General features: G+C 37.4%; 1 protein-coding gene across 1 annotated transcript in view; it reads right to left on the minus strand.

Moving 5' to 3' along the window:
* The window catches only part of GZF2 (GDNF inducible zinc finger protein 2), a 39,679-nt gene extending 16,062 nt beyond the window's left edge, over nt 1-23,617 (minus strand). The window contains exons 1-2 of the mRNA XM_020986994.1: nt 23,576-23,617; nt 3,400-4,686 (exon numbers count right to left, since the gene is read on the minus strand). Coding sequence (XP_020842653.1) covers nt 3,400-4,685 — 1,286 coding nt within the window. The 5' untranslated portion in view covers nt 4,686; nt 23,576-23,617. The remainder of the gene's footprint in view (nt 1-3,399; nt 4,687-23,575) is intronic.
* Nucleotides 23,618-24,543: the final 926 nt, after the last annotated feature.

Raw genomic sequence — 24,543 nt, forward strand, 5'->3', positions numbered from 1 at the left:
ATAATAATAATAGCTGGCATTTATATAATACCTACTATGTGTCAGGTACTTTGCTAAACACTTTACACTTCTTCTCTCATTTGATCCTCACAAAAGCCCTGGGAGGCAGGTGCTATTATTATCATCTCCATTTTGCAGAATACACAAACAAGGTTAAGTGCTTGTTCAGGATCATACAGCTAGAGAGTGTCTGAGGCAGGATTTGAACTCAGGTCTTCTTTACTTTAGGCCCAGAACTTTATCCACTGCACTACCTAATTGAAGGATGTTTTAATGCAACTTAACATCCCATTAGCTTTTTGGCCAGCTATGTCATAACTAATAATACAGTTAGACGGATTCAGAACCAATTGGATGACCAGACTCAAAGATTAGTTGTTAATGCTTCAACGTCAAGATGGCAGGATGTCTCTAATACAATATGCCAGCATCCTCGGCCCTGTGCAATTTTTCATCAGTGACTTATATAAAGAAATAGATAATATGCTCAAATTTGCAAATAACACAAAGCTGGGAGGGATCCAAAAAGATTTTAATGGACTGAAGCAAGTAAGAAAAAGTCCAATAAGAATAAATGTAAAGTCTTACACTTGAGTTCAAAGAATCAACATCCCAAGGAGTGTTGCCAAGGGAGGCATGTTTAGACAGCAGTTTATCTAAAAGGTCCAAGGTTTTATTGGACTTCAGGCTCAGTGTAAATTAGCAGTGCGATATGGCAGCCAGTGAAGCTAATGTAATTCTAGGCTGCATTAGATCATCACAAGAATAAGGAAGTGACAGACCTTTTTACTTTACCCTGGTCAGACATAAAGAATATCATGGTCAGTTCTTAATGCCACAGTTTAAGAAAGGTATTGATAAGTTAGAGTGGCCAGAGGAGGGTAACCAAGATAGTAAACGACCTTGAATCTATGCCATATGAGGATAGGATGAGGGAAGTGGTGAATTTCCCTCCTTACTGGAGTTCTTCAAGTAGAGAATGGATAACCATATGTCATATATGTTATAACAGGAATCACATTTAAGTATGATTTGGACTAGATGGCTTCTGAATTCCTTTCTAATTCTAAATTTCTATGAGTCTGCCAAGGCCAAGGGACTGCTATCTAAGCTAAAAGTGCAGCCTAGTCTCCCTCTCAGAAGTGAAAGTAAAGGGACTTGGGGAAGCCTCTCTACTCTGAATGTTATCAAGTAAAAAGCAAGTGTTCCATTAATAAAAAGGAAGAGGTTCAGTATGAAAGTAAAGGATGTGAATAGGTAGAGAAGAACACTAACCTATATCAGGAGGTTAGACAGTGGCCCAGATAAAGTATATCCTCCAGTAACAACAATATCAACAACAACATGTAGCATTTATATAGCATTTTAAGGTTTTTGAAATGCTTTACAAATATTATCTCATTTTATTCTCATAACAGTCCTAAGAGGTAGATGCTATTATTCTGCCCATTTTATAGATGATGAAACTGAGACAGACAAAGGTTAAGGGACTTGCCAAAGGTCACAGAGCTGGTAAGTATCTGAGGCTTCATCTGAACTCAGGTCTTCCTGACTCCAAGCTCAGCACTCTATCTACTGTGCTACCTCCCTAGCTACTATGAAGAAGAAGAGAAGCTATATGACCTATCAAGAAAGGGGGTGGAGAGAGCAGAGCAAAAATCTGAACTATAATCTATATTTCTTGTTATTTATTTCTATCCATTATGCCACCTCACTGTACTGAAAATGTTGGGAAATGTGATTTCTGAGCCATTGCCAGGGATCTTTAAAAGATCAAGGAGAATGGGAAAAGTGTGAGAGGACAACTATTTTCCCAGTTTTCAAAACAGTTAAAGTCTATAAAACATAGGCCAGTGAGCTTGACTTTGATTCTTGATAACATTCTAAATCATGCCAGACTACCTTGTTTCCTTTTGACCAGGAGAATGCTATTTACTAGATTTTAACAAGCATGTTTGATAAAGCCTCTTCTACCATCGTTGTGGAATAAATGGAGAATATTATAGTTAGGTGGATTCAGAATTAGTTCAATGACCATTTCCAAAAAGTAATTATTATTAATTGTTAAATCCAACTTGGATTATGGTCTCGAGTAGCGTGCCTGAGGATCTGTGCTTGGTCCTGTACTATGTGATATGTTTTTATGAGTAACTTAAAGGCACAGGCAACATGTCTGTTAGAGCTATAAATGACAAAAAGCCAGTAAGGAAAGCTAATACACGAGATAAGTCAGGATTCAAAAAGATCTGAAAAGGCTGAAGAACATTGCGCCAAATCTGATATGATGAATAGGGGTGAAATCGGACTTCTTGTTGTTGCTGTTAGTCATTCAGTCACATCTGACTCTTCATGACCCCATGAGCCACGGCATGCCAGGCTCTTCTTTTATCCTCCTAAAGCCTAACACTTGGGTTCAAAAAATTAGAGAGGTGTGTTTCGATAGTTTGTTCAAAAAGATCTGAGGGATTTTATTGATTAAAACTCAATTAAGAGTGTGACATGTATGACAACCTACAATTAGGAAAGGCCTAGTGTCCAAGTCTAGCGGTGATACGTCCACTGTACTTTGCTCTGGTTAGATTACATCTCCAGTACTATGTTCAGCTCTGAGTGCCCCATTTTATAACAGATGTTGAATAAGCTTAAAAACACACAAGGGCAGGTGAGGGAGGAAAAAGGCTTAGGGTTCATGAGATCTGAAGATGAGCTGAAGGAACTGAGGATGTATGGCCTGAAATTAAGACTTGGCAAGGACATGGTCACAGTCTTCAAGTTCCTGAAGAGCTGTCAGGTGGAAAAAAGATTAGAATTGTTTTACTTAAGCCTTGAAGAACTTGAAACAATGGGTATCAGTAACAAAGAGGCAGGTCTAATAAGAATTATCCAAAAGTAGGGAGAAGTGGTGGATTGCCCATCATTTTAGTTCAAGAAAAAGGTCAGATATCCACTTATTGATTATGCCGTAGAAAGTATTCTTCTGTTATTGGGTGGAACTAGATGGCCTCTGAGGTCCTTTCTGTGGTTCTGTGAATTCTGACTCCCTATTTTAAAACGAACAATATTGGATATCAATTATACCACTGTTTGGAGAATTCTCTATCAACACATAATTTCAATGTGCAGGGCCTAAGATAAAATTTATTATTTTTGATATCCTATGATTAAACATACCTCTTACTTTATTTAAGGATTTTCCTAAGATCACAATGACTATATATCAAGGACAGATAGGGCCTTTTCCCCTAACTTTTAAAAAAGTATGTCTGATATTTAAATCTTTCCTTATCTTTCCCACCCCAAATCTCTCATGATCAAGTCACACAATGCAATAAATTGAAAATAAAGATCACTAAATAATCTTGGGTTCACTGTGTCCAGACATACATACACAAAATGTACCTTACATGAGTATTGTAAGCAGACCTCTGGGCAAAACTTGCAGGGCAATAGCCACACTTATAAGGTTTCTCTCCTGTGTGGGTTCTAATGTGAACGGTCAGGCCACACTTGGAGCTGATGACCTTGTCACAGTAGGGACAAGCCTGAGGATTCCTTTTCTTTTCGTGCACTCTTCGTACATGACACTTTATATCCTTTTGACGTTTAAACTTCTTGTCACAAAACGTGCAAGGGAAGCGCCGCTCGTCATTATGAACTGTGAGTCGGTGTTGCCGCAGGTTCTGGCGATTGGAAAACAGCTGGTCACACACATTACAGCTGTACTTGATGACAACATTAATCCCATGTTCAGTCTCCATGTGTGACTGATATGATTTGATGAAAGGGAAAGATTGTTCACATTTTTCACACTCATAGGCTTCTGCAGACACCTGGGCCAAATCCTCCAGTGTGTTGCTGCATTCATTTGAGCTCAGAGGCTGAGAAATATGAGAATTCTCATCCTCATCTTGCTCAGATAATACACTCCTGATGACTAGACAAGTTTCTTTGGCCTCCAATCCACACAAAGAAGGGTGGCTTTTTTTCCCTTCTGAATCAATTACTTCTGTGGTATAGTTCTCAGTGGGCTTTATTGTGTTCTGTTTCACTATCTTGGCTATTCCAGTTTTCACATCAGTTACAACCATGCAAGCTTGATCTGAACTATCTGTTAACAATGTTCTGTGTTTCTGCATATCCCACAGTTTTCTCTTCACAGGAGTCACTACAATTGGTGGAGAATCACTCAGTTTGGTCTGATGAGCATGTTGCTCACAGACCCATGAAGCCCCACCATTTTCACATACCTGAGTTTTCAAATGGAGACTTAAATCCAAGCCATCCATTTTACTTTCTGTCTTCATTTCCTCACAAATGTCAAGCAGGTCCTTACATTCAAGCCTCTCTGCTACTTCTCTCATTCGATGTAATTTCTCTGGTTCAATCTCAATTTTCGCAGTATAGATGAATTCCAGAAAGGATGTGAATTCCTCTGTGTAAATGTCATCTAAAACAACAGTACATCTCTTAATGTCTGACATCTCATCACTTAGAAATAGGCCTTTAAAGTAGTTGCTTGAAGCAGCCAAGACTGCTTTGTGCACCAGAAACTCTTCTTGAATTCCAAGATGTACCGTATGAACAGTTACATCACAGAAATGACCAAACTGATAGAGAGAATGCAAGGCACTCAGAAGGTTTGAAGCAGCCACTTTGGATCTCACCAAGATTTTCTTTTTCTCCATTCTGTTATTAAGGAAAAGAGAAAACAATTAGAGGAAGCTATTTACCACAGTAATATTTGTTTCACTATCCTTTTTCAGGAGCTATCTAGGTGACTCATGAAACTGAAACTAATTACTTTTCCACTGTTAAATATACTCATAAACACTAAGCCTATAGTATCTTATTAGAAGCTTACAGTTTTTCTATGAAGGTTATTAGTATTATTTAGAAATACTAGCTAAATTTAAAGTTGATCATATTTTTGGTATGCTGATTTTAAGGAATGGGAAAAATCATTAACAGGTCATCAAGCATTTATTAAGCACCTACTGTATCCTAGGTTATAAATCCTAAGTGAAATATAAGAGGAGCTTATAATCTAACAAGGAAGAGCCCATGTACGTACATAAATAATTTTGAGAGGACATTAGTGGATCAAGGGATTAGGGGATCAGGAAGGGCTTCACATAGAAAGTAGCGCTTGAGCTGAGCCTTAAAGGAACGAGGGATTCCAAGAGGGAGAGGTGAGATACCTCAACAGAAACTGCTAAATTCAGAAGAAGGTTGTGCTTGAAGAGGAAAGATAATAAGTTCTTTGGACATATCTACAGGACATGCAGTTTGAAAGGCAGTTGGTGCTTTGGGACTGGAGCTCAAGAAAAACCAGGGTTAGATATATACAGAATGAGGAGTCATTCACTTAGATATGATAATTGATAAAGTTACTAAGAGAGAGAAGAGAAGGTCTAAATCTAAAATGAAGATGGCTGTGTGTGAGGAGTAGCTAGCCTATAGCACTGGGATTGCAACTTTAAGCTGCATGTGAAATATAGGAGATAAGGAGAGAGAAGGGAATGTGTAAATAGGTGAATGACTAAGTGCACATTGTTTCACCTACAAATGTGTCACTATAATTGGAAGGGGGAGTTTAACTGAACTTTAAGTAATATAACACTATTAAAAGTCATCTCTGACAGGGCTATTGCCCAAATAAAGAATCTAGGGGAAAAATGAGATTTTATTAGGAAAGTCACTGTTGCCAGAGCTAATTACTACATTGACATTTCTACTCATTATTTACTTTGCTGGGGGATTAAAAAAAAAAAACCAAAAAACTTTGAAATCCAGACACTTGACAGAGTGTGTTCCCAGAAAAGAATGGTTTATAAAAAGTAGCTAGACAAAAAATGCAGAGCACTGGATCTTCCAACAGAAAACCTTCCATGACACTTTGTTAGCTTATATCTTAGACAGGTCATGTAGTCCTCATTTCTGTGCCTCAGTTTCCTGATTTGGAAAGTGAGGATAATAATACATTACTATAAAAATAATACATGGTTATTAAGAAAATTAAGAAAATCAAATAAAAGAATTATACAAAGTGGCAAAATACTATGTAAATGCCATATTATAAGTAATAAGAGGAAAACTAAGGGGCTGCCTCAGTTTTTTGCAGTGAGTTCATAAATTTAAGTAAATTCTAAAAACATCAGACCTGCCTGAAAGGCAGGTACTATTATTATTCTAATTTCACAGGTAAGGAAACTGAAGCAGATAGAAGTCTCTTACCCATGGCTGGATTTGAACTCAAGACTTCCTGACTCTAAGCCTAGTACTCCTTTATTACACCATTTCCTATTCATGTAAGATAACAGTTCAATGTATTAAGTAGTTATTATATTCACCAAACCACTAGATTTTATAGTTGTAGGGGCCCTTATAACCTAGTCTAATGCCCTTATTTTTGGGGGGCAAACAAAACCAAGCAAACTCAAATTCAAAGAGGTATGATCTATTGTCATTATCTACCCTATGCTAGAAACCTAGATCTTGTGATTAAAAGTCTAGTATTCTTCTACTATAAGACTAAGACATAACTTAGGCAAATTTTAAAAGAAAAACCCTTGAATAATGTTGAAATTCTGAATTCAGGTACTAGAATCTAGAGCTATTGATTTCTGATCATTTGAATCTGCACAGAAGAAAAGGACGTGCATCAAGGCAGCCAACTTTCATAGAAATTCTGCCTTGAAAGTCCACATTATGACTTAAGTTTGTTTTTATTTACCTAGACTTGTGTTTTCATTGATCAGGGTATCTCTGTCTACTAATGCAAGTCAGTTACTGCTTCACAAATTAAAGTCTTCTATATAAAGTAATAATTAGTGCTTGGGGGCACTGCGCTTTAGGACCTGCCCAGAATCTCAAATCAGTATGGGTCAGAGGCAGGCCTTGAACCATAGGTGCTTTATTTGGCCTAGCTACTAGGGCTAACGCAAAGATCTGGGTTCAGAAATTTCTAGAAAATTGGCATTTAAGAAGCTAATACAATCAAGTGCTTTATTATTATGTGGCACAAGAAGTGGGCAAACAAAAGCATATACACACTATATGGCAATATAAAGACAAGTTCATCCCCAGGAATGCAAGAAACTCAGTCGGCTGGACAGGGAAAAAGACATGTAGGGGAAGAAACATATTCAGAGTTGGGGTTCTTGTGATAAAATTATAAACCCTAAGAACAGGCTTGGTTGAGAACAGGTAATAAGTGCTAGATGTAGGAGGGAGCATTCCTAATCAGACCCAGATGTGGTGAAGTTCTTGGGGCCACTTATTGTTGATACAGGCCTGGGTGAAGCTCTAGTAGGCAGTCTCTTTATATCACTACAAACAGGAGAGGATCTAAGTTAACCATCTAAGACTTCCAAAGCTCAGACTACTGAAGCTGGTTAAGAGTATCATCTGACTAAAAGCCATGTACTTTATCTTACTAACACAGAGTTAACAATGGAAAAGTACAAACTGTCTTTGCCTCTATGCTTCTATGACCATTAGAACCACTTAGCCTGAGGGACTTCATACTGGAGTCATATCATGATCATTATAACATTAATCTATAACTATAACATCAAATAATAGAAAGTTTACAATTTCCATACCAGGTTTTCCTAACTCAGAAACTAGTTCCCTCACTGATACAGTACATAGCATCTCTTGAATTTGTTAATTTGGAAATAATTCTGTTCTATCTGTTTCTAACCAAAGTGGCAAATAAGCAAGAGAAGGAAATATGATCACTTTAAGGGCATAATCATAAAGAGAGACATACATAAAATCCAAATAAAACAGTCAACATTCTCTGAGATAGAGATCTAAACTAGCCAATGCTATTTACCTAAAAGTGAAAGATGTTAAAAAAAGAAAAAAGCTATTTTATTATCCAAACAACAACATATATAAAAAACTCTATTCTCCAGATTCCTTTTAACAAATACAAAACAATCTACTGACCTTGATGTCTGTCCTTTTTTTTTTATGGTTTTTAAAAAAATTTTATTAATTTATTTTGATTTATCAACAATAACTTCTATATGCTTTTGAGTTGAAAATTTTTCTCCCCCTTCCTCCCCCCCAACCCTCCCCAAGATGGCACACAATCTGGTATAGACTTTACATTCACATACCCATGAAACCTATTTTCACATTAGTGAAGTTGTAAGTAAAAATTAAAACCAATAGGAGGAACCATCAGAAAGATGGAAACAAAACTCAACAGAAGGTAAAAAAAAGTAATAGCGATTTGACTAACATAGTTCTTTCTTTGGATGTGGACAGCATTTCCCATCCCGAGGCCTCTGGAGATGTCTTAGATCCCCTGTAATGCTGAGAAGGGTTCAGTTTAACAATATTAGTCATTGCATAACGTGGCTGTTATTGTGTACAGAGTCCTATTGGTTCTGCTCACTTCACTCAGCATCAGACCATATAAGTCTTCCCAGGTTTTTCTGAAGTCAGCCTGTTCATCATTTCTTATAGCACAATAGTATTCCATTACATTCATATACCACAACTTGCTTAGCCATTCCCCAATTGATGGGCATCCTCTCAATTTCCAATTCTTTGCCACCACAAAAAGAGCTGCTATGAATATTTTTGTACATGTGGGTCCTTTTCCCATTTGTTTGATCTCTTTGGGATATAGCCCTAGAAGTGCTATTGCTGGATTAAAGGGTATGCACATTTTTGTAGCCCTTTGGGCATAGTTCCAAATTGTTCTCCAAAATGGTTGGATCATTTTACAACTCCATCAACAACATATTAGTGTTCCAATTTTCCCATATCTTCTCCAACATTTATCATTTTCCTGTTTTGTCATGTTGGCCAATCTGATAGGTGTGATGTGGTACCTCAGAGTTGTTTTGATTTGCATTTCTCTAATCAATAACGATTTAGAGCATTTTTTCATGACTATAGATGGCTTTAATTTCTTCATCTGAGAACTGTCTGTTCATATCTTTGACCATTTATCAATTGGGAAATGGCTTGTGTTCTTATAAATTTGTCTTCATTCTCTATATATTTTAGAAATGAGGCCTTTATCAGAGAGACTGGTTGTAAAAATTCTTTTCTAATTTTCTACCTTCCTTCTAATCTTAGTTGCATTGGCTTTGTTTGTGCAAAAACTTTTCAATTTATCCATTCTGCTTTTCACAATGTTCTCTATCTCCTGTTTGGTCATGAATTCTTCTGTTCTGCATAGATCTGATAGGTAAACTATTTCTTGTTCTCCCAGTTTACTTATGGTATCAGCCTTTATATCTAAGTCATGAACCCATTTTGACTTTATTTTGGTATATACGGTGTGAGATTTGGGTCTATGCCTAGTTTCTGCCATACTCTTTTCCAGTTTTCCCAGCAGTTTTTTTCAAAGAGCGGGTTCTTATCCCAGAAGCTGGAGTCTTTAGGTTTATCAAATAATAGATTACTATAGCCATTGACTACTGTGTCTTGCATATTTAACCTATTCCATTGATCCACCTCCCTATTTCTTAGCCAGTACCAAGCAGTTTTGATGATTACTGCTTTATAATACAATTTAAGATCTGGAATTGCTAGGCCATCTTCCCCTGCATTTCTTTTCATTAGTTCCTTTGATATTCTGGACATTTTGTTTTTCCAAATGAATCCTGTTATTATTTTTTCTAACTCTATAAAATAACTTCTTGGTATTTTGATTGGTATGGCACTGAATAAGTAAATTAGCTTAGGTAGGATTGTCATTTTTATTATATTAGCTCAGCCTACCCATGAGCAACTGATGATTTTCCAATTATTTAGATCTGATTTTATTTGTGTGAAAAGTGTTTTGTAACTGTGTTCATGAGTTCCTGAGTTTGTTTCGGTAGGTAGAATCTTACATATTTGATAATGGCTACAGTAAGTTTAAATGGGATTTCTCTTTCTATCTCTTGCTGTTGGGCTTTGTTGGTAATATATAGAAATGCTGATGATTTATGTGGTTTATTTTATAGCCTGCAACTTTGCTAAAGTTGTTTATTATTTCAGATGTCGGTCCTTCTTATACTCTTATTTCCTCTTTCCCTTTAGGTTACAGAGTAGAAACAACCTGACAGTGCTCTAAATTGATCAATGAGAATATCAATATCAATATAATGGATTTACATTTGGGAATATCAACTGACTTTCGATATTGACCTGAAATATCCCAGTCTGGACTCTTCCAAAATTTGTTTAATTACTTTAGAACTCTTCTAGAATCCTCTAAGATGCTTCAACTTCTGGGCATATTTTCTCCCAGGGTGGGTAGAATAAGGATGTGCCATTCCACCCAATCAAGCTGAGCAACACTCCTGAATTATAATATCCTTAATTAGCAAACCTGGCAATCATCAGGCATTTAAAAAAAAGGTTTTATAGTCAATAATAATGATACAAATTGTTTTCAGATTCATTATGCATATAATAAAAGGTATAGTTTTTCAGATGTGTGATCCTGGAACAGGTACTCCAACTTCCTACCAGGGAAAGAGAGAAATTAATTTTTGCCTTTAATTCACATAATTTCAAAGTGATATTATTTTAAAAGCTTATTCTATGAAATGCCCTACCTACAATTATATCATTTCAGTACTTTAAGGAATTATGATTTCATCAATATATCTTCTCCCTCTACTAATATCTTAAATGAAATATACAACTCAGTATACAATCTTTACAAGTCGCAATGGCCAAAAAATGAAGTACTCCGTACCCAACTTGGTAATGAGCCTGTTTGAACAAAGTTGGATTGGTCTGCCAATGACTGATATAGTTTGTAACCAGGCCAGTAATCAGCCTTTCCAGGTTGGTGGGATCTGTCAGTCCTCAAGCTCTGCTGTTACTGCCATTTGAAAACCCAGAGCCATGACCACACCATAATAAATACCTAAATATAGTAAAATTCATTTTTAAAGAGCATACCATAATTACATGCTAAAACAGTGTTTGCTAAGAATGAGTTGTATATCCTTTTATAGAAAGTCAGGACTGTCATAACCTGCTTAATCACATACAACTAACTTTTCTAATAACAGATCTGCTTTTCTAAACTATCACATAAATGTTCTTTTAATTAATTTTTCTACGTATTTTCACACTCAAATGTGCTGCCCAATGTAGAATTATGATCCATGAATACAAGCGTTGCTCAAAAACAAAAACTAGATACCCAAAAGTGAATATAGAGAATCTATATTTTGACTCCCATTTAGCCTCTTTTCTTCCCAAGATAAATATTTTCACTAAAAACAAGTGGTGCCCATCATTTACCATGGCATGCCAACAAATTCTTCTGTTATCTGTTCCTGATATTAGCTCAGTGGAGTTTTCACAATGGGGGCCTTTATTCCCCCCAAAAAATAAATTACTCAACCATTTTGTCATACCAATTGTTGCTAAAAAAAAAAAATAGCTCATAGGAGTTACTAATGTTAGCAACAGGTCCAAAGCTAACTGTACCTGAAATAAATTCAAAACTTATAACAAATAGTAGATTGGGAAGCAATTTTACATTTTTTAGCTTCTTCTGACATCTGATGAAGCTTCTATGCTAGACTGAGGCTATTAGTTGTGTGAGCCTGGAAAAATCACTTATCTTCTCTTTGAGTTTCAGTTTCCTCAACAATATGAGGGGGCTGGACTTGACAACTTCTAACATTCATTCCAGTTCTAGATATATGATCCTATGTTGGGTAGCATATAAAAGATATATCTAGATCTATACATATATATGTAATCAAAATCTAAGTATAGGTTTTAGCTCTGAATCATCAACAAAATTTAAATATAAAAACAAACACTGGGAAAAAAACCAAAACTGATTAATCCAACTATAAGCCCAGAATTGCTACCTATAATCAGAAATATAGAAGTTGTTAGATTAAAACTGTTATAGTTTTGTATAGAAGATTAAACATGTTATAGTATTTTAGAACTAGCAAGGATGACAGAGATCTGAGTTAGTGATGTTGTTGTTGTTGTTCAGTCGTTTCAGTTGTGTCTGACTCTTTGGAACCCATTTGCGTTTTTCTTAGCAAAAATATTCAAGTGGTTTGCCATTTCCTTCTCCAGCTCATTTTTCTTTTTACAGATAAGGAAATTGAGTCTAGGGTTAAATGACTTACCCAGAGTCACATAGAAGTAAGTGTTCGAAGTTTGGGTTTTTTTTTTTTAAACAAAGGCAGATCAGTCTTCCTGACTCTTCTGTGCCACCTAGCTGCCTTTGTGATATTCTTAGCTTTCTAATATGTGCCCTTAGTGATATTCTTAGCAAAAAGGGTTCTTAGAGAAATATATGAATGAAACACAAGGCAACTTGAAAGACGTCAAAGGCCTATCCATCAAAAATAAATGGCCAACAATTTTTCCATGCTGGTCTTAGAAGATTGTATACTAAGAACAGGCATGTTTGCTAGGTTGTTGCTTTCTGTGCATCTCTACCAAAAAGGTGATATTATAGTAGGTAGAGGAAATATCAGACAATTAAATTTATTATATGAGGTTGATTTCCAGCTAGAATCTAGAATAAATATCAAGGGATTGTCCTTTGTGACTCAACTATCTCTAAACCATATAATTATTTCCATTAGGACCCATTTGCTAGTCAGAATGGTTGTATTAACCCAGACATAATGCTGAATAAGAAGACCTAGGTTTAAGTCCCAGTTCTGGGACTTAATTATGTGACCTTGGGCAAATAATTTAATCTCTACACATTTCAGTTTCCTCAACCTGAAAAATGTGCATAACAATAACTGAACTCCTGAGCTCCCAACTTAACAGAGCTGAGGTAGAAAAGCTAATTAGAAAATGCATAAAAAGAATTTTTTAACAAGCAAAGTTTCATCAAACTTTATCATGTCATGAAATTCCAAATTGATCCCTTAAAATGAAAAATGAATAGTTAGCAACAACCTAAGTGAGCATATGAGTCTAGTTGTTTTAAATCCTGAAGGGTGAGCAGACTGATAGTCTGAGGAGTTTAAAAAAGAGGAGTTAATTTAGTTAGGTGTATGTATACATGTTGCTCTCCCCTACTCCCACAAAAGGTAAGCATCTTGAAGGAAGGATGTCATTTTTGTCTTTCTATTTCCTGGTATTTAATAGATGCTTTATTAATGCTTGTTGAATTGAAATGCTTATGGAATTCTTAACTTGCCTTAATGATAATTTCATCTTCCAAAGGTTAGGGGAAAGCCAGGTATGGTCTGATGTGCACTCTAGTTTGGCAGAGAACCAATTTCAGACAATTTAGAAAAAGAATGGTAGAATTACATGACCTAAAATTCTACAGAGAAAGTTAACTCAAGAGGGAAAAGAAATTCTTACAAATGAAATTCTGAGGACACAAACAGAAAATTCTAATAAGGAAGAAAAGTAGCTATATGAAGAGACCAATATAAATATATGGTGAACTCACAGAATAACTTGGATTTTTAAAAAATTCATATAGCAAATCGACAGAAAGGCAAGTAACATACTATGAATACAAAAGTGTAGCAAAGTCGTGGAAGAATGCTATCAAGAGCACTACAGTTCAGAATGAGCTATGGTTGACAAAGAAAACTAAAAACAACAACAAAAGGGTGAGTTCAGATTTTTTTTTTGGTGATACTGAGAAAAAGAAGAGGATCAAAAAAAGGCCTGGTGCATCCACCATCATCACATCATAAACAAATAACTGAACTGGGAGAAAGTAGAACTGCCTTATTCTTATTTTGCTCTTATTTTCAAGAAAATCACTTTGTTTTAGGAAAACCACTTTGGCAGATAAGTGGAGAATGAACTTGAGTGGAGAAAAACTCCAGTCAGAGAAATCAACCGAAAGGCAACAGACCAGGGGTGAGGTGGTAAGGGCCTGCAGCAGAATGGTTGTGAGGTCAAGGTAGAGAAGGGGGTATATAATACAAGGCATTCTGACAAATAGAGGATTTTAAAACTGATTGAGGTAATAGCATATTCCTATTTTCCTTCTTTTCTTTCCTCTCACAACCAATTTAAAAAAAAACACCATAGGTCATTTGTTTGTCTTATTTTACTCCCACTGTGACTGGAAAGGTACGGGGCTGTTAATTACCACATTGAAGTTTATCCTGGAAACAAATCAGATCTGTTTCATTCAAATTGATATTTTGTATCTGCATAGAAAGAGGAGAAACTCAAAGCAGAGAAATCAAATAGACGGCTATTGCAATAACTTATACAAGAGGCGATAGAGAAATATCCTAGAGTGATGATTATGTATACAGAGAGAATGGGATAGATGTGAGAAATGCTATGGAGGTGGAATAGACAACAGTTAGAAATTGATTGGCTATGAGGGTGAAGGAGAGGGAAGAGTCAAGGGTGACTCTGAGGTTACAAACCTGGTTGACAGGAAGAATGATGATGCCCTCAACAGAAATAGGGAAATTTGGAAGAAGGGTATATATACCTATTTTATATTTTTTATTTTATATATATATATATATATATATATATATATATATATATATATATATATTATATCTATCTATCTATCTATCTATCTATCTATCTATCTATCTATCTATATATTTTAACCTGTTATATAAATGTGCTTTTATTTTCTACTACGGACAGCAATTTAGTTTTTACATAGGATTTGCCTGCCAGTTTGGTTTTTACAGATTGATGTGACTTTAGCATTCCTTAGGAAAAATGTCAAAGATTTAGTAGAGATCTACAAACTTTTCAGGCAAAAATTCTCCTTCTTAATAGCAGCTATTAGTATATTATATCATTAAATACAGATCTGTATGACAAAGTGAATTAAGTAAATTATATACATGTGCTTCATTAGATATAGTTAAGAGAATAAATCAGATAAATTGCCAGTGATATTAATAATACTATGTATAAAGTTACCTTATGATCTTATTTACCTTTTTTTAAACCCACATTTTATTGATAATGCTAGGTTTGGTATCAACCATAGCAGAGGTATTAAATATGCAGAACCAGGTTAAGATATAATTGGGAAATATTTAACAAGATAAATAAAAATACAGTAGAACACAGACAATGTTAGTATGTAGTTTTCTAAATCAATATGCAGCCCACAGTGATCCTTACTTTCTATATGAATGTAACGTTATTGAACCACATCACAGAGCCCAAGAATTATGGTTGAAAAGAACCTTGGTGACCATCTTGTCCATCTCACACATACCTGAAAATAATTCCCTCTGCAACAATGGTTATTGTCCTTCATGCTTGAAGAAAACCAAAACAACACCATTATGTTGGGGTCAAGGTACAATGTGTCCAACTATGTCTAATCAGACCAAAACAGGCTTGGGAGGTTCTACCACAGGTCAGGCACAAATAGTTCATATGAACATCTGGAGTGGAAATGTCTCTAAATTTGCACACCTCATGTTTCTTTTGAGCTACTACACTTTTGCTTTACTCTAGAGGGCACAGTTCTCTCTTTGATGTGAGCACGCCATGCTGGATAGTCCTTTGCCAGTGTCTCCCACATCTCACAATCAATTCCAAAGTTCTTCAAAGACACCTTGAGAGTGTCCTCAGATAGTTTTTTCTGACCTTTATGTGAGCGCCTGCCTGGTGTGAGTTCTCTATAAAACAGTCTTTTGGGCAAATGTACGTTTGGCATTTGAACAATGCAGCCAGCCCATTGGAGTGATGCTCTCTGCATAGAGTTTGAATGCCTGGCAATTCAGCTTCTCTTGCCACATGCTCCTCAGAATCTTCCTAAGATTATTCAAATGGAAGTGACTCAGTTTGCTGGCATGGTGCTGGTATACTGTCCAGGTTTCACAGGCATACAACAATGAGGTCAACACAATGGCTCTGTAGACCTTTAGTTTGATAGGCATCTGTGATACCTCTTCTCTCCCACACTTTACTTCAGAGCCTCCCAAATACTGAGCTAGCAGTGGCAATGTGTGCATCAACCTCATCATCTATGTGTACATCCCTGAAAAGTAAACTGCTAAGGAAAGTGAACTTATCCACAGCATTCAAAATTTCTCCAACTGCTGTTACTGATGGTTCCATGAATGGTGTGGTGCTGGCTGGTGGAGAACCTCTGTTTTCTTGGAGTTAATTGTCAGGCCAAAATTATCATAAGCAGCAGAGAATCAATCCATAATCTAGGTTTAAAAAAATGGCATAATGGTATGAGTGATGTCTTTTGACTTGAACAGAAATTGGATTTAAGTGATGCAGAGTTGCCTGAAGTCGTAGGCCTCACTGTCTCTTCCAGAATCACTGAAGTCCAGTGGCAAAACAAAAGCCAAGATGACTGTAAATGGCTCAGGATCCTATGGATGACCCTGGCATCTTCGATGTGTAACCAAGCTGTAAGCACTCCATAGTGCTTGCTTTAGCTGCCTTCATGACCATTGGAACGAATTGTTCTCATCCACTCATTCTGCCAGGGGAAGTCTCCACATGCTTGTGGTAGATTACCGCCCCCCCCAGCTGGCCGACAGGTTTGAGGCCCATAGGTTATCCTTATGTTGGTTTAGCCTGTCTGCCTAAATGGTTTACCAGAGTGTGGCTTTTGCGCATGCTATAGCTTCTTAGAGTCACAGGTAAGAATTGGATGCCAAGAGTTGGGTGGACACCAAAGGTAGATAAGCAGCCCGCATACCAGAGGTACTAGTCTTCTCTGAACATCCATACACCCCAACTCTTCAACATACCTGCCAAGTGACACCCTTTACTTGAAAACTCAATGATTTCAACAAAATCTTAATTACAGGGCAAAACAAAATATACTTAGCTTTCCTACCATTTAGCACCTCAGTCTTCAAAGTGTGATCTAGGGACTCCTAGGAATCACTGAGAAACTTTCAAGGAGTCTAGCAGGTCAAAACTATTTCATAATAACACTAAAACATTTTAGTTTCTAAAATGGTAAGTACCAATAGATGTAACCCATTAAATCACTGTGAGGGTTCGTCAATAAGTTTTAAGAGCTTAAAAGGATCCTGAGACTAAAAAGTTTGAGAAAAGCTGCTTGAGCAGGGTCATTCTTTTATTGCTCTTAAAGTGCTAAAGCATTTCATTGTTACAGAATTCTGCTTACTGAGGGATATATTTTTATCTCCTTTATCTCCTTCAAGCTGAATGTGCTATTATTTCCTAGGAGTTTTATATGCTAAAATTCTGACTCTGGTACCCATCTAAATAGTTAGATTGGATCTCAGTGATTACAAATTGCATATGTGTTTGGTACAGATTTTCCTTATCAATAATAATAAATAAACAATGCATATAACAGCTAACATGTATATAATATTTTATGCCTTGCAAAGAAATCACTTTAAATTCATTATGTCATTATATTTGATCCTCACAACAACCTTTTGAGGTAAGTGCTGTTATACTCCCTCAGAAAACTGAGGTTGAGAAAGAGTAACTGAGTTGGCCAGTCCTGTGGCAGGATTTGAACTTCATGTCTCTCACTCAAAGCCTAGCATTCTATCCAATTATTGTACCATGCTCACCTACCTGCCTAGATATCTAGAAGTTTACCTTACCACCCTTCAAGAGGACCCACACCCTTAGCATTTTAATTATATAATTCAATTATACAACATATTCAGAACACCAATGTCAGAACAAGAATCTTGGCAGAGCCAACATGAGGCACACCTAGTAAACATCAGGAATGACACCACAGGATTTGCATCATTCCTACTGATGTTTGGTTAAGAATTATGTCTTCTTCTTGACTTGTGTTTCTGAGATCTTGAGAATGGAAAGACTGAAGATTTTCACACCCAGTCTTATTCTCAGCCTAGAGAGAAGCTGACAGAAGCTCATTACCTAACTCCAACTTCAGCTCATAAGAGTACTGACTGAAATAAATGGCAGCATGATCTCTGAGTTCATTGTCCAGACTCTCAACAAGGACACAGTTTTACTAAGAAATTTGATGTTAAAAAACTACTCCATAATCAGTTTTTCAAAGACTGTGTAAACCAGAAAATGGCTCAAAAGCAGACATTTTAATTGAAGAAGTAGTGGAGTACTATGATCCATCATCAGTCAAAATGGAGGTAGCATCTTTCCTGACTAGAACATAAGCTATGGAGACCAGCTATTCTGGACTCTCCACAGATTCAGGTTTAGGGATACACAACTAAAATTCTGACAAGAATTTTCAAGAACAAGCAGAATAAAGACAAAAAGACCTGCAGGTCACAGGAGACCTAGAACTATTTGATCTGTGAAGAGACTAATGTGATATTATAGGGGAAAACAGTGAAGTGCTTACATGTGTAGTCAGATAATACTAATTTCTATGAAAAGTGTGCTTCTTGTACAATTACACATGTTCATTCATGAATGCGGTATTTATGGTATATTTACATACCTTAGAAACATTTACCATTATATATAATTTTCTGTTTGCCTTTTTGCACATACATTACTATTTATATATGTTGTTACTGTGTAGACCAATTGTTATTATTGCATTCCTTTTTGTGCATATTTACTTGCATGTACTGTGCATGTATTATTGTAGCATGTACTACCAAAATATGTCCTGCATATAATTTAGACCTGTAGTCACTAGAGAAAAATACAGAATTTAAGACTAAGGACAAATATGCTCAGCATACTCTGACTGATTTGCTAGGGACAGCAAATATTTCACAGAAGGGGGAAAAAAAATCCAGAACCTACTCACACATTTTAAAAAAAGGTACTAACACTAAAGTGATAGACTAAATATAAATGATAGAGCCACAACAGGTGATCCCTTTGAAATGGGAAATAGTCTCTTCACTCAATCAGAAACAACTCTCTAGGATGAAGAATAACAGGGTATACCTCAGGGTAACATTTAAAAGCCAGTTCATTGAGTCCAGAAAACAGACTTTGAAGAGGAACCCAGACACTAAAAGGATAAGCTGAATATGCACCGAGCTAGGGCAGCAAAACAGACAGAGGTGACATCCAGCCTGAGGCTGCTTGGGCCAATTGGCACAAAGCATATCAGGACAGAAGCTGTGTTGCTGAAACAACCCTGCACTACATACCCTAAGGCAATAATCCTATACCTCCTTTCTCTCCTTGCCTTTTCTCTGGGCAAAGGAAAATCTGTTTCCTCAGCTTTGTTTAAAATGTTTATTTTCTCTTAAACATTTTTAACCATTAGCACTTCTCTAAGCAGTGTATTTACTTATTGGGAATAAAGCTGGGAGGACAACTGAAGGGAGAATCTCCCAGAAAAGAGAGAGAGAAATTTAACACTTGGATGTTTTTCCAGAAGCACTTTCTGTATATGGGGGACTGAAGCAAATAAAAAGAGAAAACTACAGATCCTTAGACACTACTTCCTAGAGTAAAGAAGGAACACTTAAACAGGGAGAAACCATGTAGGCCATGAGTCAGTAGTACGGTGAAAAGCAAATAGAAGTGGCTGAATCACCCTGATTACTCTAACAATGAAACTGAGACACTTCAGTTGTATGTACAGATCCATAAACACCTTTAAATTAAACTAATGAAAAGTTCTTGGTTTGATGTAGTAGATTTCCTTGGAAAGAGGATCCTACTGTTATATATGTACTTGATTTTACACACTCAAGAGATTTTACTTATGGTTGTTAATTAAACAACTGAAGATGCTCATATGTTTTTGGTGTTGCAGACAGATGTTTGATTTCAAGTCACTCTAATCAAATTAGTTCGAACAACATTTGTGGAGTTGGTAACTGAGTGCCCAGCTAAATAAAGCACACAGAAAGGAAGAGTTTGGGGAAGGGGATGTGAAAATTTATTTTGAAGTCCTTTTTTGGTCATTTTACAATACTTACATTTGCATTTAATTCTTTCAAGTTGGTAATATGCTCACACTCACATAAACAATTCCACCAGGGAAATTTGATATTCAGTGAAAGACCACCATTGGTGAAAAACAGCTCTTCAATAACTGTGAGGCTTCCATCTCCACAACATTTCTTTTCCTTCCTCTACACTCATATAACCACTACTCTTGTTTAGGTCCTCCTTACTGGCATCCCTGCCATAAATTTCTTCTCTTTCTAATTCCTACCCTTCACATAGCTAATGAAGTGATGTTCCTAAAGCACAGGTCAGACTATGTTCAGTAAACCTTGCTCAATAAGTTCGAGTACCCTTCTCATTGCTTCTAGGATAAAATTAAAAACAGATCTGTTTAAAGTCTTTTACAAATTGGGTCCACTATACCTTTCCAGGCTTATTATGTATTACTGGGCTTCACAAAATGTTCAGTCCAGCCAACATGGCCTTCTTTATGTTCCTCACACAAGTTATTCATCTCCCACCTCTGTGTCTTTGCCCCACGCCTGGAATGTATTCACTTCTCATCTCCACCTCTTAGAAATAATACCACCTACCTCCCAAGGTTGTTGTGAGCAACAAAAGAGTTATTTGTCAAGTGCCTGCAAAACTTAAAGCACTATACCAATACTAGCTATTATTATTATTATTATTAATGCCTAGCTTCCCTACCCACTTTAAATTACTATGTATAAATTTGTATTCACATCCCCATACCCAGCATGTAAGCTCCTTTTGGTCAAAAACTGTTTGATTTTTGGTAGGTGCTTAATGTATTCATTAACTGATGAAACAAAAAAGCAAATATAATTCGATAAGAAAGGAAGGAAAATATTTCAAAGGAATGCAGCCTAATTTTGAGGAAGTTTCACATTTCTTAAAGACTGAAAAATATAGAAATTGTACACCATGAGTATCACAAATATATAGCTAAGTTCAGCTACATAGATAAGCTTTATACACACACACACACACACACATAGGGTTCAGCCACATAATTTTCAAAAAATCAACCTTGTTCTGATGTTTCACGTTCATCTCATTCCACTGTGGAAAACTTTTTTTAAAACTTATCCAACATCTTATTTGGAACTGCTTAGAATAATACAGATAGTCACATTCTTCTAGAAGTATGTAGAAAAAGCAATAAAAACTGAAAGTTATACCCCAAAGCAACAGCTAGGTTGCAGGGTTTCAAATAAGTTGAACATCCAGTCCTGGAGTAATTTACTTAGCTCTTCACAATGTCATTATGGCACTTCTATGGCCATGCTGAGTGATTTAATAGCATCACATAATAATTATTGCACATATCATCCATTTTCCTAGCCCCCAAATTATGACAGGGAGACAACATTTCAAAAAATGAAAGCCAAAATCAAGAGCAATGTTTCTAAACTCAAAAACGGTGATGATTAAAGCAATAATTCCTTTTTGTAATAAAATATTCTTAAACACAAAAAGCATTTCCATACACAGTATAATACAAAAGAAAATTCACTATGTAATTATGAACGTCCACTTGCTTTTCTCACCACTTTTTTAAAAGCATATAGTAAATTCGACACATTAGTTTTGAATCTGTCCTGCTCACCTGTGTTTCCTATGGAACTCCTTCTGTTCTGTATATTTAAAAAACGTTAAATCTCTCTCTCTCTCTCTCTCTCTCTCTCTCTCTCTCTCTCTCTCTCTCTCTCTCTCTCTCTCACCATCATTACAAAACCTATTCACCCACCCACTTCCAATCAAAAACTGTGAGAAAAAAACTTAAAAGCATTCATTCCAAACGCCTGAAAGTTGTAATACCATTCTGGCTTTCCAGTTCTTTTCCTTTCCTTCTAAAGGTGCTTTATGACACATTTTAAAGTTTAAAAAATGAATTTAAAATAATTTAGCTTTGAAATTTAAAAATAAAAATTTAACACCCTTTCAGACAATTGGAAATGTTTAGGAACTGTTGAAAAAACAAGATCCTCATAAGGATATTCTTGCAACAAAGGAGAATCATAGATTTAGGAGGGTTACCTAACTAGTTTATTGCCTTGCTTATAAATGGAACTGTACCTAAACCAGTCAGAAAGGTGGGTGACTATTTTATTCTTAAATTTTCCTAGTGGAAGGATCCCATTAACTACAGCATTCTATTATCTGGCTATACTAAAGGGAGTTATTCCACCCAATTTTGGCATTTTTCCAGAAAAGTCACCTAACCTGCTAATATGTAGCTATCCTATACCATGCTTTAATCCCACCTAGGTATTCACCAGGAAACCCAGCATCTCATCATGTTCCCTGCCACTCCTCTTCTCTGCCACCTTCTAGCTTAGTACCTCTGGCTTTTTTTGTGCTGCCACTGCTCCTAAAAAGGAAGTGACTACTGACTTGTCCTATACCTCCTCTCATAATCCCTGTGACTGCCTAGTTTAAAACTCCTTTCCCTGTAAAAGCTCAAAAGAATGTGAGTTCTTTTAGGCTAGTGATCATATAGCTTTCACATTTGTGTCCCCAATATCAAGCATGATGCTTGGCACAGAGTAGGCAATTAATAAAGGCTTGTTTATTCATTCATTTGTTCATTTAACCCAGAAATGCTGCAGGGGAGGATGAACAGGGCATAAACCCAGATTACAAGGCTGAAAAATGACATCAAATTTGGTGGCTCTCATTACCAAGATAACCAGGTTTTAGTCTCCAGAGCCTATTGAGTATAGAGTACTGTGGGAGGCTGCCTATAAGGATCTTACCATCTAATAATGGAGATTGGACAAACACCCACGAAAAATCACCCAAAATACCAGAAGAAAAATGCTCAAATGCAAATCACTTTTTTTTTTCTGGTAAGAAACTTCACGACTGCTTTGAAGCATCCTGGGAAAATGTTAGGAGTGGATACTTTAACAGCACTTTCAATAATCTTTTTTGCCTTCGATTCTATTCCATAACTATGCTTCATACCATTTCGCTCAAAATTTCTCACCTCGAGCTAGCTCTGCCTGATCTGTTTAATCTGGAAAGTTAAATCTTCTTAGTCCAACACCCCATCCAACCATAGATGCCTTCAGTGTAACCTACCTGTCCACACTGGCCATAACGCATCAAAAGCATACGTGCATTTTAAAGAACACACAGTCCAAATATACTTGTTATTTTTAGTAGTTATTTACATAGAATCCTAAAGATGGCTTTGCATCTTATATGTCAACAACACGTGACATCAACACGAAGAGGCACTGTGATGGTGCTAGAGAGATGGCCTTGGAGTCAAGGAGAGCTGGGTTCAAGTCGTGCCTCTGGTACATACTGATTGTGCTGATGGACAGCTCACTAAACCTCTCTGTGCCTAGTGGCGTTGCCTACGCAGACTCCCAAGTGTGGAAGGAGATTCCAAACTGGGAGTATCTTGCAATGATGAAATCAACTGCAGACTAGATAGATAGATAGATAGATAGATGATAGATAGATAGATAGATAGATAGATAGATATAGATAGATAGATAGATAAATATAAGCCAACCAGCTTACGGGGGTTTCCCTGAGAGTCAGCGGCGAACTACAAATAAAGCCCCGTGCCTCCCTTTCCTCTCAGAGCTTCCTAGTAAAGTCAAAGTCCCACTCCGCACCCTTCGCTCCCCCCGCCCCTCGGGTCAGATTAAATTGCAGCGACCGGCCCCGCCCCATGTCCCCTTGGGCTGCAGGTCCCGAGGCCGGGCACCGGGCTCCGGCGGGCCCCGTCAAACACACTCACCCTGCTCCGCACTGCTCGCAGCCAGGACGCGTCCGGGGCAGGGCGAGGGGCGGGGCGGGGCGGAGCGGCCTGGGCGGCTCCGTCCCCGCCGCGCTCACAGCTCATTGGCTGCTCGGACGCTCTCCTCCCTCCTCTCCCCCCCACTTCGCGCCCCGCCCTCGCCCCGCCCCTGTTTCTTAGCCTTGCTGCTGGAGCTAGAGGGCCAAGGCAGCCGGGATGGAAGGGGCCCGAGGCTTGTAGTTTGACAGTTCCCTCTGCGCCGCCGATCCTTCTGGTCCCCTCACCTACAGCCGAAGAAGGGGCCTCGGAAACAGCCGACTGCAGAGATCACATGGCACGCCGAGCTCGCATCACGTGACCAGCGACTGCCTCTGCATTCAGTTGCAAGCACACACCCCCTTTCCTATCAGTCCCTGTCACTTTTCTGGACTCTCATTGGTCTTAATCGGATAATGGTATGTATGCATCCCCAGGCCCCGAGACCTAGCGGGCTGTAACGCTTGAACTGCGCCTGCGCAACATAGCAGTTACTGTTCCGATTGGCTTAGGGATTGCCATGGGTTGCCGTGGTTGTTGGGCGCGAGATAAGGAAGAGCCTAGTCCTGTGTGTCTGACTAGCAGCGCTGGACCCAGGACAGTACGGGAGCGTCGGTTTAGGAAAGGAAAGGATCATCTGGCCGACCCCCTTCTTTTGAAGGGGAGGAAACAGGCTAGCAGACAGAAGAGTGACTTGTCTAAGTTCTCTGTCTCAGAATAAAATCAGCGTCTGCTATGTGCTATTTATTTACAGATGTTCTTTTGATTCTCACAATATCCCTGGGAGGTAGGTGCTATTTTCGTTTTACAGATGAGGAAACTGAGGCAGACAGATGTTAAGTGACTTGCCTGGGGTCACACATCTAGTAATGCATGAAGTCTATTTGAACGGACACCCTACTCCACCTAGCTGCTGCTGACTGGTGCTCTGG

The sequence above is a fragment of the Phascolarctos cinereus genome, unplaced genomic scaffold (genome assembly GCF_003287225.1).
Source record: "Phascolarctos cinereus isolate Bilbo 61053 unplaced genomic scaffold, phaCin_HiC Scaffold_2;HRSCAF=192, whole genome shotgun sequence".
NCBI classification, from domain to species: Eukaryota; Metazoa; Chordata; class Mammalia; order Diprotodontia; family Phascolarctidae; genus Phascolarctos; species Phascolarctos cinereus.